This window comes from Erinaceus europaeus, chromosome 8 (assembly GCF_950295315.1).
Source record: "Erinaceus europaeus chromosome 8, mEriEur2.1, whole genome shotgun sequence".
In the NCBI taxonomy this organism is placed as follows: Eukaryota; Metazoa; Chordata; class Mammalia; order Eulipotyphla; family Erinaceidae; genus Erinaceus; species Erinaceus europaeus.
Genome location: NC_080169.1, coordinates 73447723 through 73464398, shown reverse-complemented (window position 1 = coordinate 73464398; position 16676 = coordinate 73447723). Strand labels below are relative to the sequence as shown.

Sequence of the window (16676 nt, the reverse complement as noted above, 5' to 3'; positions counted from 1 at the left end):
GAGATATTATTTGAATATTTTTTATATCACAACTAAATATACTACCTAAAATTATTGTTATGGAAATGCTGTCTAGTTCATTGCCCCCATTTTAAATATTATTTATTTATTCATGAGAAAGATAGAAGGAAAGATAGAAAGAATCAGACACCACTCTGGTATATGTGCTGCTGGGGATTGAACTCAGGACTTCATGCTTGAGAGTCCTTTATCCACTGTACCACCTCCAGGACCACTCATTGCCCTTTTCAGACTAAAGCAAAAAAGTCTAATAGGAAGGCATAGGATATTTTTTCCTGATAATAATACTCTGGAAAGTGTTTTATTATGAAGTATGTTTTAATTCACTTTTAATATTAAATTCTGTTTAGGGGTCAGGAGTTAGTTCACCTGGTAGGACACTTGCTTTGCCATGTACGCAGCCTTGGTTCCAGTCTCTCAACACCACATGGGGGTGCCATAGCCCTGGGGAATTCCCTCCCTCCCTCTTCCCCTCCTCCCCATTTCTGTCTGAAATAAAATGAATGAGAAAGTTACCAAAAGGTAAAATTATGCATCTGTGAGACCTGAAGCCAGCCCCTAGAAAAAAGAAGTGACACAGGAAAAGATGAAATATTATTTTTCTGAAATTTTAAAAAAAAAAACCAAAAACGTTTTCTTTTGTTTACATAATAGGTGGCTACCATCCAGTGAAAATTGGAGACCTTTTCAATGGCCGATATCATGTTATAAGGAAGCTAGGATGGGGACACTTCTCTACTGTCTGGCTATGCTGGGATATGCAGTAAGTGTACTTATAAAGGGCACACCTGCTTTTAGTTCCCCAGTATATTTCCTCCCCTCAGATTGAGGTTCATTTTCCTGCTATCTTAAAACACTTCCTTCTACCTTTATATCTGAAGGTTATTTGAAATTTTGTCATTTCTGCAGCATGTTTTTTTTTCTTAAAAGTTCCTACATAGCAGATAAACATTCAAATATAAAGTAATGTATAACCATTCAAAACTATGTCTTTGAAATATTTTTAAATCATGTACTTTAATACAGAATTACATTGTTATCTAGTACATGCAACATTGTACTAAATGAACTTATGCAAGTGTTACAAAATAACCTGTACCCTTGTGATAAATTCTGATTTATTTGTTAGGAAAAAGACAACATTATTTTAACCCTCGGATCTACCGCTTGATGTGGCTTCAGAATCTGAAATTTACTTTTTACTAGTGTTTTTACATGTATAGATCTCATTTCAGTGTTCCCTTTTGCTTATTTTTTTTCAAACATTCTGCATTCTTTTAAAGGGGGAAAAGATTTGTTGCAATGAAAGTTGTAAAAAGTGCCCAACATTATACAGAGACAGCCTTGGATGAAATAAAGTTGCTCAAATGTGTAAGTACTACAAAAGTGTCATTGATGAAATTGCAATTTTATAGATAGCTGGTGGGGGGGGGGGCGTTTACTAAATTAACTCCGTTTGAAAACTTCTGATTTTTTTTCTTCTTTGTTCTTTCTTTCTATAGGTTCGAGAAAGTGATCCCAGTGATCCAAATAAAGACATGGTAGTACAGCTGATAGATGACTTCAAAATTTCAGGCATGAATGGAATACGTATCCTTTCCCACTTTTATTACTTATTATTGACTAAATTTATACTGTAGTTTTCTAAGATATTTAAAAGATGGAACTACTTCAACCTTGTATAAACTTCTATTTGCTGCCTTATCTTTCTCCACAGAATGTGTCTAGTATCATTGCACAGAGTTATAAAATAGTTTAATTGTAATGCTCTGCTTAGGTCTTGTGGGGTGTGTGTAATGAATGACATCTTATAATTTTTTTTTAGATTATTATTTTTTAATTTATTGGATAGAGAGTCAGAAATCAAGAGGGAAGGGGAGATAGGGAGGACCTGCAACACTGCATTGCCATTCACAAAGCTTTCCCTCTATAGGTGGGGACCGGGGGCTTGAACCTAGGTCCTTGTACATTGTAACATGTGCGCTCAACCAGATGCGCCACCACCTGGCTCCATAATTTTTTTATAACTACCTTAAGATTTAAAAAAAAAAATATTTATGAGAAAGATAGGAGGAGAGAGAGAGAACGAGAACCAGACATCACTCTGGTACATGTGCTGCCGGGGATTGAACTCAAGACCTAAAGCTTGAGAGTCTAATGCTTTATCCACTGCGCCACCTCCTAGACCACATCATTGGTCTTCTAAATTAATTTTAGTGAATTTTTTTTACTCTTTTTTAATATTTATTTATTTATTCCCTTTTGTTGCACTTGTTGTTTTATTGTTGTAGTTATTGTTGTTGTTGTCATTGTTGGATAGGACAGAGAGAAATGAAGAGGGGACGGGAAGATAGAGAGGGGGAGAGAAAAACAACTGCAAACTTGCTTCACTGCTGGTGAAGCAACTCCCCTGCAGGTGGGGAGCCAGGGGCTGGAACCGGGATTCTTATACTGGTCCTTGCACTTTGCGCCACCTATGCTTAACCCACCACACTTCCGCCCGACTCCTAATTTTAGTGAATTTTATTTTTGCACTACAAGTTGGTAATATAAGGGCAGGGGTAGAGAGCCTAGTGTTTATGTAAAGAGACCCTCATGCCTGAGGCTCCACAGTCCTAGGTCCAATCTCCTGCATAAGCCAAAGCTGATCAGTGCTCTTGGCAATGCAAAAAAAAAAAAAAAGAAGTAGAAAATATAAGTCAACATTTCTTCTTTTTATTCTTAAAAAAAAAAAAACCTTTAGAACCATTTGAGATAGTGTTTAAGAGACAGTAGTTGTTAAGAATCATGTGAGTTTGAGATAAGAGGAAAGAATATTTCCCTGATGTCAACATAGCATAGTAGCTATTGATTATTCAAAGTATCATCTTTAAAAGTAAATATTGGAGTATTATTATTAAAAACATTTACAATATAAAGTTTACAACATACCTAAAGTTAGATAGTGTAATGCAATCATTTCTATATTTATCTTTCATATTCAGTGTTCAGCAAGATCTAACCACATTTATTTCATCTATTCTTTTTATCTCATTGAATTACTTCAAAACCAACACTAAAAATTGTCTCTTTCTAACTCTACACATGCCATTTCAAATCTTTGGGGAAATAGTCGAACTGGTAGAGCATCAAATTCATATACCCAAGATTTCCCTTTTTGTCTCTGTTAGGCAAACGTGATAACATTTTCATTACCTCTTATTTTTGAGTAGTAGTGTATTAAAAATATGAGAATGCAGATCTCTATGGGGATGGCCATGACTATCACCGTTGTTTCATAAGATATAAGGAGGTTCTTTAAACTTTGAGGTTTTGTCTTATTTCTACACTGTGGGACTCTGTGTGTTCCTCTCCCTTCCCTATGTGGAGATGATATATTCTAAGTTATTATAAGTACACATCAAATAATATGTGTTATATATTGAATACTTAGTAATTGCCAGAAAAATTTTTTTTTGTGAGATTAAAATGGCAACATTCATGTTTTTGATAGTATTGCAATTAAATTTAATAAAATAATAGAAGTTTTCTAAAGTGCCATAGTGTTGCTGCCTTTAGTGACCATATCTTTGCAGGTAATATATTTTTAAATGATCCTTAATCATGACCCAGATGTCTGCATGGTCTTTGAGGTGCTTGGCCACCATCTCCTCAAGTGGATCATCAAGTCCAACTATCAAGGCCTCCCAGTACGTTGTGTGAAGAGTATCATTCGACAGGTGAGGCTTACAATAACAACTCTCACCCTTCTACCTAACCAGTAGCATTTCAGTGCAAATTCCTGCTTTACTTTTTTAAGTGTGTGTGTGTGTGTGTGTGTGTGTGTGTGTGTGTGTGTATACACACTATAATATCAACATTTTCAGCTCAAAATCAATTTTATATATATTTAATAGTGGTTAATTTTATCTTATAATAGGAACAACATGTCAGTAATGCGTTTCTATTTATAACTGATCCTTTGTAAGATTTGTATTAATAGAGATTATTTTACTCAGTGTCATTTCTATAACATATCCCACTAATATCCTTTAAAAATATTGGAGAACCCCACTATGGAAAGATAGAAACAGGCTGGGCGGGGTATAGATTGACCTACCAATGCCTATTTCCATCAGAGAAGCAATTTCAGAAGCCAGACCTTCCATCCCATAAAGAATTTTTGTCCAGGGGCCAGGCGGTGCTGCACACACAGCAAATCACAAGGACTCATGCAAGGTTCCAGGTTTGATCCCCTGGCTTCCCACCTCAGGGGGGGTGTCACTTCCCAAGTGGTGAAGCAGGTCTGCAGTTGTCTGTCTTTCTTTTTTCCTGTCTTCCCCTCCCCTCTCAATTTCTCTCTGTCCTACCCAATAAAATGGAAAAAATGATCTCCAGGAGCAGTGGATTCATAGTTCTGGCACCAAGCCCCAGCAGTAATCCTGGAAGCAAAAAAAAAAAAAAAAAAGGTTCATATTCTCAGAGGGCTCTGAACTACAATTCCATCTGGACCCAGAGAGAAGGTGGGGCAGTGGAGAGAAAGGAAGAAAGAAAAAAAATAAATAAATAAAAAGAGACCACTCAGAAGCAATAGGTGTGATTTAGAAAGGAAAAGAAGGGAGGATCATAAAAAATAGATAGTTGGGAGTCGGGCTGTAGCACAGCGGGTTAAGCGCAGGTGGCGCTAAGCTCAAGGACCAGCGCCAGGATACCGGTTCGAGCCCCCAGCTCCCCACCTGCAGGCAGGTCCCTTCACAGGCGGTGAAGCAGGTCTGCAGGTGTCTGTCTTTCTCTCCCCCTCTCTGTCTTCCCCATCTCTCTCCATTTCTCTCTGTCCTATCCAACAACAACGACAGCAATAAAAAAACAAGGGCAGCAAAAGGGAATAAATAAATAAAATAAAGTTTTAAAAAAATAGATAGTTACAGAAATAATAATCACCCGTCTGTGATCTAAGAAGTAATGCAGATGTCAAGGGAGGGAGTGGTGACAAACAACTCTGGTGGTGGGAAAGGCGTGGAATCATACCCCTCTTATCTTATAATTTTTTAAGTTACTAAATAGATTAATGGAAAGAAAAATTTACTCCTTACTTAGACCTATTCTTTACAAAATGATTTTTGGGGGGTTAATTCATTGTGCTATTATTTACTAGCTCAATAATGGAAATAAATTAAATACATTCTCTACTTCATCGTGTGTGTGAATATATATATACACACACACACATATACTTTATTTTAATATTTCTTGCTTGGTGAAGTAAGTGAAGGATAACTGAGGGTTTCCCTCATTCGTGGAATATAGACAACTGAAGCATATGAACTTGAAAAAAAATATGTAGTCATCCTGTACCTAAGACCTTCGGAAACCTTTGGTGATTATCATTGGGGGTGGGTGGCACAGAAGTTTGGTGTGGAACTACACCTCTATTATCTTACAGTCTTGTAAATCACTAATAATGATTTTAAAAAGAAAAGAGTTATAAAAAGAGCTCACAAAACACAAACTTCCCACTACACAAATTGGGATGAGATCTTTTAGCAAAGATACTCTGGTGGTCAACAAGCATTTGAATATCAGATATATGTGATTATCAGAAATTTAAAACAACAGTGATGTAGCACCTCTCACCTTCAGGAATACCATACATCAAAAATGAAACAAATAAGTTCTGGTGATGATATGGGGAACGGGACTTTTTACATTGTTAGAAATACAAATTGGGGGGAGGGGTTGGGCGGTAGCACAGGGGGTTAAGCACACATGGTGCAAAGTGCAAGGACCAGAGTAAGGATCCTGCTTTGAGCCCCAGCTCCCCACAGTGGTCACTTCACAAGCAGTGAAGCAGGTCTACAGGTATCTGTCTTTCTCTCCACCTCTCTGTCTTCCTCTCCTCTCTTGATTTCTCTGTGTCCTATCCAGCAACAAAGGCAGCAGTGAGAACAACAACAGCAACAAAGGTAACAAAAATGGGGGGAAATGGCCTCAAGGTGCAGTGGATTTGTAGTGTAGGCACTGAGCCCCTGAAATAACACTAGAGGCAATATATATATCGGTTCTCCCTCTGGAAAAACAGTTTGGAGAGTTTTCAAAGTGTTAAAAATAGACCTACAATGTAGTCTGGCAATTCCTTGCCTAGGCTTCTGTCCAAAAGACACTAACACACATACAAGAGATCTATGTTAATCATGGTGCTATATGCAATACCACTTTTGAAAAACAACCCACCTATCTAATGCTAGGTAAGAGGGCAAGGAAAGGGAGTGGGGCAGTGGCACAGCAGGTTAAGTGCACGTGACACAAAGCGCAAGGACCAACGTAAGGATCCCAGTTCCAGCCCCCGTCTCCGCACATGCAGGGAAGCCGCTTCACAAGCGGTGAAGCAGGTCTGCAGGTGTCTGTCTTTCTCTCCCCCCCCCCCCCCCCCCCCGTCTTCCCCTCCTCTGTCCATTTCTCTCTGTCCTATCCAACAATAACGACATCAGTAACAACAATAACAAAACAACAAGGGCAACAAAAGAGAATAAATAAAATATTTTTTTTTAAAAAAAGAGAGAAAGGAAATTGCAATATTTATTTTTTGTTTGTGATCTTACTGGGTTACAAAATTGTCAGAGATTACATATTAATTCCACATCCACCACCAACTTTTTACCACCACCAACTTCTGTGTCCCTGTCCTTCCACCATAATTTTGAAAGTCTTAGAAATTATGTTTCATTTTTTCCTTTTTTATTTTAAAATGCAGTGTTTTAATACTATAAGAATTGATGAGAGGTGACGCTAAAGCAAGTTCATGTGTATTAGGTTTCACATGTGAGTAAAACCATCTTATAGTTGTCTTTCATCTGTTTGCTTATTTAGTGTTTTTTAAAATTTATTTATTTCCTTGTGTTTTCCTTGTTGTCTTATTATTATAGTTATTATTGTGGTTGTTGTTGGATAGGACAGAGAAATGGAGAGAGGAGGAGAGAAAGATAGACACCTGTAGACCTGCTTTGCCGACTGTGAATCGACTCCCCTGCAGGTGGGGAGCGGGGGTGGGGGGATTGAAACAGGATCCTTATGCTGGTCCTTGTGCTTTGCAACACCCCTGCTCAGTTCTGGTTTATGGTAGTGAGGGGACTGAACCTAGGACTTTGGGAACCTCAGGCATGAGAGTCTCTTTGCATAACCATTATGCTATTTACCCCTGCCTTGTTTACTTTTTTCTTTAAGTATAATTACCTCCACTTATATCCATTTTGTTCCAAAGGACACAATAATAGTCTTTAAAAAAAATTTTTTTTTAATTTCAGAGTAGTATATTTTCTCTCCCTTCTTCTCCCCTACTCACACCCCCCTCTTCCCCCACATCCCTCCTATTTCCCGTTCCCCTCCCAGCCCCTCCCTGCACTGCTTAGCTCTGGTTCTTGGTGGTGCTATCTCCCCTGTCCACAGAGTGCTTTCATCAAGTCTATAGCCCATAATTCTTTAGCCAACCATATGTTGATGGGTATTTAGGCTGCTTGCACTCTTTGACCATTGTGAGTAATGCAGTTGTGAATATCAGGGTGCATGTCTCTATGAATTAGTGTTTGAGAATCCTTTGAATAAATGCCCAAGTATAATATTGCTGGGTCGCGAAAGGTAGTTTGCTTTTGTTTAAGGACTTTCCATACAGTCTTCCAAGGGGGCTGCACCAGTTTGCATTCTCATCCATAGCTCAGCAGTGTCCCTCTTTCTCCACATCCTTGCAAAACCTGTCATTACCTGATTTACTGATGTGGCCATTCTCACAGGTGTGAAATGGAATCTTATGTAGTTTTAACTTGCATTTCTTCAAAGACAAGTGCAGCACTTCTTTCTGTTTTTTTTTTTTTTTCTCTTTCATTGTATTAATTAAAAAAAATTTTTTTTATTGGCACCAGGGTTGTCACTGGGGCTCATCCGGCACTATCAATCCATGGCTCTTGGCAAACATTATTTCTATTTTTTTTTTCTTTCTTTCTACTTTAGTATTATTTAACAGGACAGAGAGAAATTGAGAGGAAAGTGGGAGATAGAGAGGGAAAAAGAAAGACACCTGCAGTCCTGCTTCACTGCTCATGATCTTGAAGTGTCCTCCCTGTACGTGGGGAGCAGGGGCTTGAACCCAGGTCCTTTTACATGGTGATATGTGTCCTTAAAGAAGTACACCACTGCTTGGCCCCCAATTGGAACATTTCTTCATGTATCTGTGGTCCGTGTTTATCTCTCAGAAAACTGCTGGGGGCCAGGTGGTAGTGCTGAGTTAAGTGCACATAGTAGGAAGTACAAGGACTTATATAAGGATCCTGGTTTGGGCCCCTGGCTCTTCACCTGCAGGGGGTCGCTTCACAAGTAGTGAAGCATGTGGTTTGCATGTGTCTCTATTCCTCTCCCTCTCCCTGTCTCTATCTTCTTCTCCCCACTCAGTTTCTCTCTGTCCCATCCTATTTAAAAAGAAAAAAAGGGGGGGGGGTCAGGCAGTAGCACAGTGGGTTAAGCGCAGGTGGCACAAAGTGCAAGGACCGGAAGAAAGATCCCGGTTCAAGCCCCCGACTCCTCACCTGCAGGGGAGTCGCTTCACAAGCGGTGAAGCAGGCCTGCAGGTATCTTTCTCTCCCCCTCTCTGTTTCCTCCTCTTCTCTCCATTTCTCTCTGTCCTATCCAACAACAACGGCATCAATAACAACAACAAAAACAATAAAACAACAAGGGCAACAAAAGGAAATATTTAAAGGAGAAAAAAAGGATACAATGGCCTCAAGAGCAGTGGATTGATATCAACGAGCCCCAGCGATAACCCTAGAGGCAAAAAAAGCAAAGCAAAGCAAAAAGAAAATGGTTTAGTTCTTTAGCCCACTTTTTTTTTTTTCCTCTTGTAGATCTCTACCAATTCTTTATAGATATTTTATATCAGTCATTTGTTGGGTTGCCTTGTTACCCTTGTGTAGTTTGCTAGGAAAATGAGTATTTAAATATAATGTATACTAGTCCATCAGAAAATATGAGATCTTTTTTGGTATAACATGAACTGACCTAGAGGGAATCATGCTAAAGTAAAGTAAGTCAGAAGGAGAACATGTAGAATTACCTTATTTAGGATGATCTCAGTCATAAGTGAGAGTTAGAAAATAAATCAAGGGATGATACAAAGCAAAACATTAATATACTGGTTTATATCCACAGTTGTTCTAATTAAGAAAAAATATTATTGTTATCTATTTATTGTATAGAGACAGCCAGAAATCTAGAGAGAAGAGGGAGATATGTAAGGAAAGAGAAAGAAAGCCAACTATAGTACTGCTTTCCCCCTGCAGGTGGGGACTGGACTTGAACCTGTGTCCTTACACATTGTAACATATGTGCTTAGCCAAGTGCAGTACTGCCCAGCCCTAGCTCTTCTGATTTAAAAGGGGAAGGAAAATAGGGGAAGGGCAGCTAGAGTTTAGTACTCTATGGTGAAGAAAGATGGCAATTTGGTGATTGGTGAGGTTATCCAGTATCTAAGTCTACACACCTGTTCTAAGTCTTATAAAACATTTCCTTAATCAAAAAGAATCACAAAGCTTATTTTTTAAAAAGCGAGAAATAAAATAAAATAGAATAGGAACACAAACAGAATGAACTGGACTGAAGAAAAGCTTGTGATACTAGCTGGAAGATATAAGGGTCTAAGCTAAGGATAAGATGCTAGAAATGGGGAGTCGGGCTGTAGAGCAGCCGGTTAAGCGCAGGTGGCGCAAAGCACAAGGACCGGCATAAGGAACCCGGTTCGAACCCCGGCTCCCCACCTGCAGGGGAGTCGCTTCACAGGCGGTAAAGCAGGTCTGCAGGTGTCTAACTTTCTCTCCTCCTCTCTGTCTTCCCCTCCTCTCTCCATTTCTCTCTGTCCTATCCAACGACAATAACAATAATAGCTACAACAATAAAACAACAAGGGCAACAAAAGGGAATAAATAAATATTAAAAAAAAGTATAAAAAAAAAGGATGCTAGAAATGTAAACATCTCCAAGAGAAAAATACAAAATACACAAGGATGAATAAAGAGATGACTAATGAAGCATGACAAAGGACACAGCAACATGGATGATCATAAGCTACACCTAACCATTAAGGCAGCATATAAGGTCACATAGTGGAAGAGTGTTTCTTTGTTTTAGAAAGTAACCTACTATGAGTAGGCCTACTATTAATCTTCCCAACAGTATCCAGAGACAAAAAATTCTGAACCTGAATCAAAATGAATGAAAGCAAATTTAGACATGTAGGTTATATTCTTTTTTGCACTTGTGATTTACAAGATTTTAAGATAATAAGGGTTCTAGTTCCACACCATTACATCACCAAAATTCTGTGTGTGCCACCCCACCCCAATGATAATCATTATAGGTCTCCCTAGGTCTTGGGTGTATGTTGACTTCATATTTATTCCAGTTCATGTGTTTCAATTCTATGTATTCCACATTAGAGTGAAATCAAGTAGTTCTACCTACCTCCTTCCCTTCCATTTCCTTCCTTCCTTCCTTCCTTCCTTCCTTCCTTCCTTCCTTCCTTCCTTCCTTCCTTCCTTCCTTCCTTCCTTCCTTAAGCATAATTGCCTCTATTTTCATCTGTTTGTACCAAAGGACACAATATCTCTAATTGCTTAGTAGTACTCCATTGACTATATGTGCCATAACTTCTTTCTCCACTTATTAGTTGACGGGCATTTATGTTCCCATATTTTGTCTTTTGTGAATAGAGAAGCTATTAACATGGAGATGCCCGTGTCCCTTTGAATTAGTGTTTTCATGTCATTAGATAAATTCCTAGGAGTGGTATTGCTGGATCATAAGATATTTCCATTTTTATTTGTTCAGAGATTCTTATTGTTTTCTTTGTTGCCCTAGTTTTTTTTTTTTTGTAGTTACTATTGTGGTTGTCTTATTGTTTTCTTGGCTGTACTAGTTTGTTTCCCACCAGCAGTGCAATAGAATAGAATTCTTTCTCTACATCATCTCCAACACTTCTTATTTCCCATTTCTTACGGTTGTAAGGTAGAATCTCAGTGATTTCAATTTGCATTTCTCTAATGATGAGTGAAGTGGAGCATTTCTAGATATGTGTGTGGTCCATGTCTTTCTCGGGTTTGACATCAACTTCATGTCAGATATGGTGTGCATATATATTGATATATTCTGGTTGCTGGGTTGCCTGATTATTCTCCTTTCTATTCCAGTTAGTCTTAAGTAAAACTTCTCTTTATTAAGTCATCTTACCATTTGAAGCATTTACCAACTTTTCTATTCTTGACTCTCATAAGTGAATATGGAACAATAAATAAATAAATATTCCAAGACAGTTGGTTTGCTAGTTTAATAGTGTAGTCTTAAACAAATACTATTTCTAGGCGTTCAAGATGTATGTCCTTCAGATAATCAGTTTCTTTCCCGGAGTCAATCAGGCTATCAATTTTTTATAAATCATCAAATGTCAGGCTTATAAATATGTGGATATTTACCATAATCATCATCATCATGTTTACCAGAGCATTGCTCAGCTCTGATTTATAGTGGTGGAGGGGGTTGAATCTGGGACTTTGGAGCCTCTGGCATGAGAGTCTGTTTGCATAACCCTTATGCTTATCTACCCCTGCCCATTACTATAATTTTTATTCACAAACTTACTAGTTTCATTTTGCAGCTATTTTATTTCATTTTTTTGTTTAGCAGAGTCTTTGCACATACTTCACCATTCCTGGGCTTATTTATTTATTTACTTTTTATTATTCATAGAGAGAGAGCACACCAGCATGTCCCCCTGTCCCATGGCACTCTCATGTGGAGCCAGAGCTTGAACCCTAACTACCCATGTAACAAGGCAAAGCACCCTTTCTGGTGAACTCTCCCTCCAGTCTTTGTGATTAATTTTTGCTTTGCTCTATATCCTTTGGTCAATTCCATTACTGTTCACTTCCAAAAAATACTATGTTGTCTTTTTGCTCATATTTTAAAATCTCAACTAAAATCCTACTTTGCCTCTTCATACTACCCCAGGTAGATATTACTACCCCAGGTAAGATTACTTCAGGGGGCAGGTGGTGGTACACCCAGTTGAGTGCTCACATTACTATGTGCAAAGACCCAAGCTTGAACCCCAATTCCCCAAGTGCAGATGGGGTCATTTCACAAGCAGTGAAGTAGGGGCCGGGTGGTGGTACAACTGATTAACTGCACACATTACAGTGCACAGGGACCTGGGTTCAAGCCCCTCTTCCCTTCCTGCAAGGGAAAAGCGTCACTAGTGGTGAAGCAGAGCTGCACGTGTCTCTGTCTCTCCCTCTTTGTTTTCCCCTCTCCCTCTCAACTTCTCTGACTCTATCCAATAATAAATAATTATTTTTAAAAAAAAGCAGGCCCCAAGCCCCAGTGATTTTAAAAAAACAAACAAAAAACTTCCCTTTTCAGAATGTCTGCAGCCTGCATTTAGTCTTTTCCTAATGATTTCTAGTTTTTTTGTGTACGCTTTAGATTCTCAACCCTGCCACTATTAACACGTTGGACTGAATGAGTTGTAATGACCTGTTCTCTGCTCTGTAGTGTGTTTAACAGCATCCTACCTCCAGCTGAAACAATTAAAATCATAAAAGAGAGGGAAGATTACCAATTGATCTCACTTAATAAAATAGGGACAGGGAGGGAGAGCACAAAGTGAAACATAGACTGGACAGGGAATATTGTACCACAGCAAAGGACTCTGGGGAGGGAGAAGGAGGAAGGAGAGGAGGAAAACTCTAAGGGCCTATTATTTAATGAAATTGTGTGTGTATGTCAATGATTGAACTGTAAAACATTAACCCCCTTCAATAAATAAATAAAATCATCTCAGCTATGTAAGATGCTTCTACAGAAGACAAAATTTGTTCATTGAGAACCTCTGGGATAGGGGAAATTATATTGGGAAGGTGCCTTAGCAAATTATTTAATTTCAGGTTCTGATTTTGGCACTTGTTTCATAACCTCTGTGAGCCTGTTTCCTCATATGTAAAACCTGGGTAACAGATAGTTTGTGACCTCTTTGTGGAAGGTGTGACTGAGAAAACGTATATCATAGTGACCAGCAAAAAAATAATCTTTTATCATTGCTATTTAAGCTGCACCTTTATTTATAGCTTCCCTAATGTAGCAGGTGTTCCATTCCATAAATGTCTTTGATAGTTTATCATTTCTTAAGTGAAAAAAATAATAAAATTAAAGTCTTTTGCTTTACTAAGGGGAAAATAATTTTTGTTATTTGAAGGACACATTACCACTTGCCTATTTCCTATAATTTAATCATCTATTTTTTTGTGGCCTACTGTATATTATCAGTTGCTAACGCTTTATCAACCTCTTTATCAATTGCTAACTTCCTTTATCAGTTGCTAACTTCCTTTTGGCCCAGATGACATTCTATTACAGAGATGGCTAGTCCTCAATGGTGTCCATTGGTGGTAGTGAGGATACCCTGTGGAGCCTTCCTGCCAGACCTCTTTGTGTGGGTGCTTCTCTGACCTCAGAGTCTTAACGTTGTCTGTTCGCTCCTCTGCCCCATCTTTCATTTCTTTTTTTCCTTTTTCAAATCAGCTTTATTGAGGTCTGTTTTATGTCTTGCTTTTATTTCTAAAACTGAAAGAAGAAAAAGGGTACTTGCGTTGGCAGTATTTGTTATTTATGGTACATTAAAGATGGACTGCAGGTGATGGCTTCTTTCAATGCCCTTGCTGTTCTTTAAATGGGGCTTTGACTTTCTTACATAATTGAAAGGGTAGCTGACATTTTACTTTTTAAAACTTTTTGTTTCACTTCTTTACCCTTTACAGACACCTTGTAGGAAAGTGGCTGTTTGCCATTGAAAGAAGCTTGGTAAGGGCAGGTCACTGATGTGGTGAATATGGTGCAATACTAAGAAGCTTGTATCTTCAGACTTTTAAATTATTGCTACTCTTTGAAAGCAGGGCTGATTAGTCATTTTCATGGATATTTATGTTTTTATTGACACTCACTGTGTATTTTTAAATATATTTTATCTCCATATCGTTAATTATTTCAAAAAGAGGCATCAGAAGGAAAGACACAGAATGAGACCAGAGCACTGCTCAGCTCTAATCTCTACTGTAAGTTATTGTGAATTGTCTATGTAGAAAGATCTGGTTTCCTTTTTTTTGGAGGGGGGGAATAGGGTTTAGGGGTTATTACTGGGTCTTTAGTGCCTGCACAACAAATCCACTTCTCCCAGCGGGAAATATTTATTTATTTATTTAGATAGGTAGAACAATGAGAAATTGAGATATGAGAGGGAAAATAGAGATAGTAGAAGAAAGAGATACCTGCAACAATAAAACATAAGCTTCATTGCTCCTGATGCTTTCCTCCTTCAGGTGGGGACCTGGGCCTTGTGAATCGTAATGTGTCCTCTCAAATGGGTGCACCACTGGCTATTCCCTTTGAGTCTATTTTCTAGCATTTCCCTGTGAAAAGTGTACATTTATGTTTCTGTGATAAATGGTTTTGTTTTATCTTGAAGACTGAACTGACAGTCAGATTATTTAAATGTACAGCTGTTAGATTTATTTAACAGGAAATTCATAAAGGATGTATGTATTTTAATGAAAAAAGTGAGAGTACAGGACTAGAGCATTGCTCAGTTCTGACAAACGACAGAGCTCCAAATTGAACCAGGTACCTTGGAGCCTTTAGGCATGAAAATCTTTGTACTACTGTAGATATGCTATCCCACTGGATAAGATTCATTTAAAACTGTTAGCCAGTTTTCTATTCTTGCATTTGTTGAAAGTGCTGGTATATATGTTGTAATTCTCAAAATAATAGCCCTAAACTCAGAAATAAGGTGAGGTGCCAGCACTGTGACTCAGTGAATTTCCATAATTAAGTCTTAGAAATGTAAATAGAGAGGGAGTCAGGCCGTAGCGCAGTGGGTTAAGTGCATGTGGTGCAAAGCACATGGACCAGTTTAAGGATCCCGGTTCGAGCCCCCCACCTGCAGGGGAGTTGCTTCACAGGCGGGCGGTAAAGCAAGTCTGCAGGTGTCTTATCTTTCTCTTCCCCTCTGTCTTCCCCTCCTCTCTCCATTTCTCTCTGTCCTATCCAACAATGAACAACATCAACAACAATAATAATAACACACATGGACCAGTTTTAAGGATCCTGGTTCGAGCCCCCCACCTGCAGAGGAGTCGCTTCATAGGCGGTGAAGCAGGTCTGCAGGTGTCTATCTTTCTCTCCCCCTCTCTGTCTTTCCCTCCTCTCTCCATTTCACTTTGTACTATCCAACAATGAAGACATCAATAACAACTAATAACTAGGTATATAGAAAGATATCTTCAGATCATGTTGACCCCAAGTTCTTTGTTTTACAGTTGAATTTAAAGCAAGGGATGGTGGAAGGTGGTAGATAGCATAATGGTTATGCAAAGAGACTCTCATTGCTGAGGCTCTATAGTTCCAAATTCAATCCCCCACACTACCTTACGCTAGAGCTGAGCAGTACTCTAAAATATTTAAAATAGGGGTCTTGGCAGTTGCACACCGGTTTAGCAAACATAGTGTGAAGTTTAAGGATCTATTCAAGGATCCCGGTTCCAGCCCCCAGCTCCCCATATGCAGGCTGTTGCTTCACAAGCATGAAGCAATTTTGCAGCTGTCTCTTTCTCCCTCTCTATCTTCCCCTCCTCTCTCAGTTTCTCTCTGTCCTGTCCAACAGCAGCAGCATCAACAATAATGGAAAAAAGATGGCTTTGTGGTCTGGGAGATGTCACAATGGGTACATTGTGGACTATCAAGCAGGAGGTCTCAAGTTCAATCCCGACAGCACATATGCCAGAATGATGTCTAGTTCTTTCTGTCTCTCATCTTTTTCATTAATAAATGAATAAATAAATCATAAAAAATATATTCACTATATTTAAAAAGAAAAAAATATGGCCTCCAGGAGCAGTGGATTTATAGTGCAGGCACCGAGCCCCAGCAATAACCCTGGAGGCAAAAAAAAATTTTTTTTTTGATAATAAAAGTAAAAATGCAAGGGAAGGCTAGGAATTTGCATCAATCCCTAGCTGGTTTGTTTTTTAACCAGACCTAGTGGCGCTGCTTTCACTTCTGTGCATCTGCTGACCACAAGCCTGACTTCATGTGAAGAAAACTAGCAGGTGTCCCTACTAGCAGGTGATCTGTCACTTTTGAGTGTAACACAGTCCTTGATCTCAGCTTTGGAGGCAACTGTAGATTTGAGCAGACATCAGCTAGTGAATCCCCACAGCCTCTACTGCCTCCTGCTGATGAGTACAAGTATGTTTATTGGGCAAGAAAGACAAAAGGTGTAATAAGTAATAGCAAAAGAGGGGTGATTAATTAAGGCTCCTTTTAGCTCTTTTTCAAGAGTTTCCAAGGTAGAAATTTACTCTTGGGTATGAAGCTTAATCATTTTATTTTTGAATAGATATTGTTACTTTGTTTAACTGCTAGAAGACTGCCTATCATTATTTAACTTTGGCTTATGGGTTGTTTTGTTGCTTTAAATTTCACTGGTTGAGAACAGAAATACTATTTTTGATAAGAAAGCCATTCTTTGCTTTAAGCTAAAATGTTTAGTAGTACAGAATTGAAATGAATAATGAGCTTGCAAATTG

General features: G+C 38.6%; 1 protein-coding gene across 1 annotated transcript in view; it reads left to right on the top strand.

The window, feature by feature from the left end:
- SRPK2 (SRSF protein kinase 2) overlaps window positions 1-16676 on the top strand; it is a 77752-nt gene that overhangs the window by 28100 nt on the left and 32976 nt on the right. Inside the window, exons 2-5 of the mRNA XM_060196391.1 lie at window positions 676-784; window positions 1305-1392; window positions 1524-1611; window positions 3634-3740. Of these exons, the coding sequence (XP_060052374.1) occupies window positions 780-784; window positions 1305-1392; window positions 1524-1611; window positions 3634-3740 (288 nt within the window). The 5' untranslated portion in view covers window positions 676-779. The remainder of the gene's footprint in view (window positions 1-675; window positions 785-1304; window positions 1393-1523; window positions 1612-3633; window positions 3741-16676) is intronic.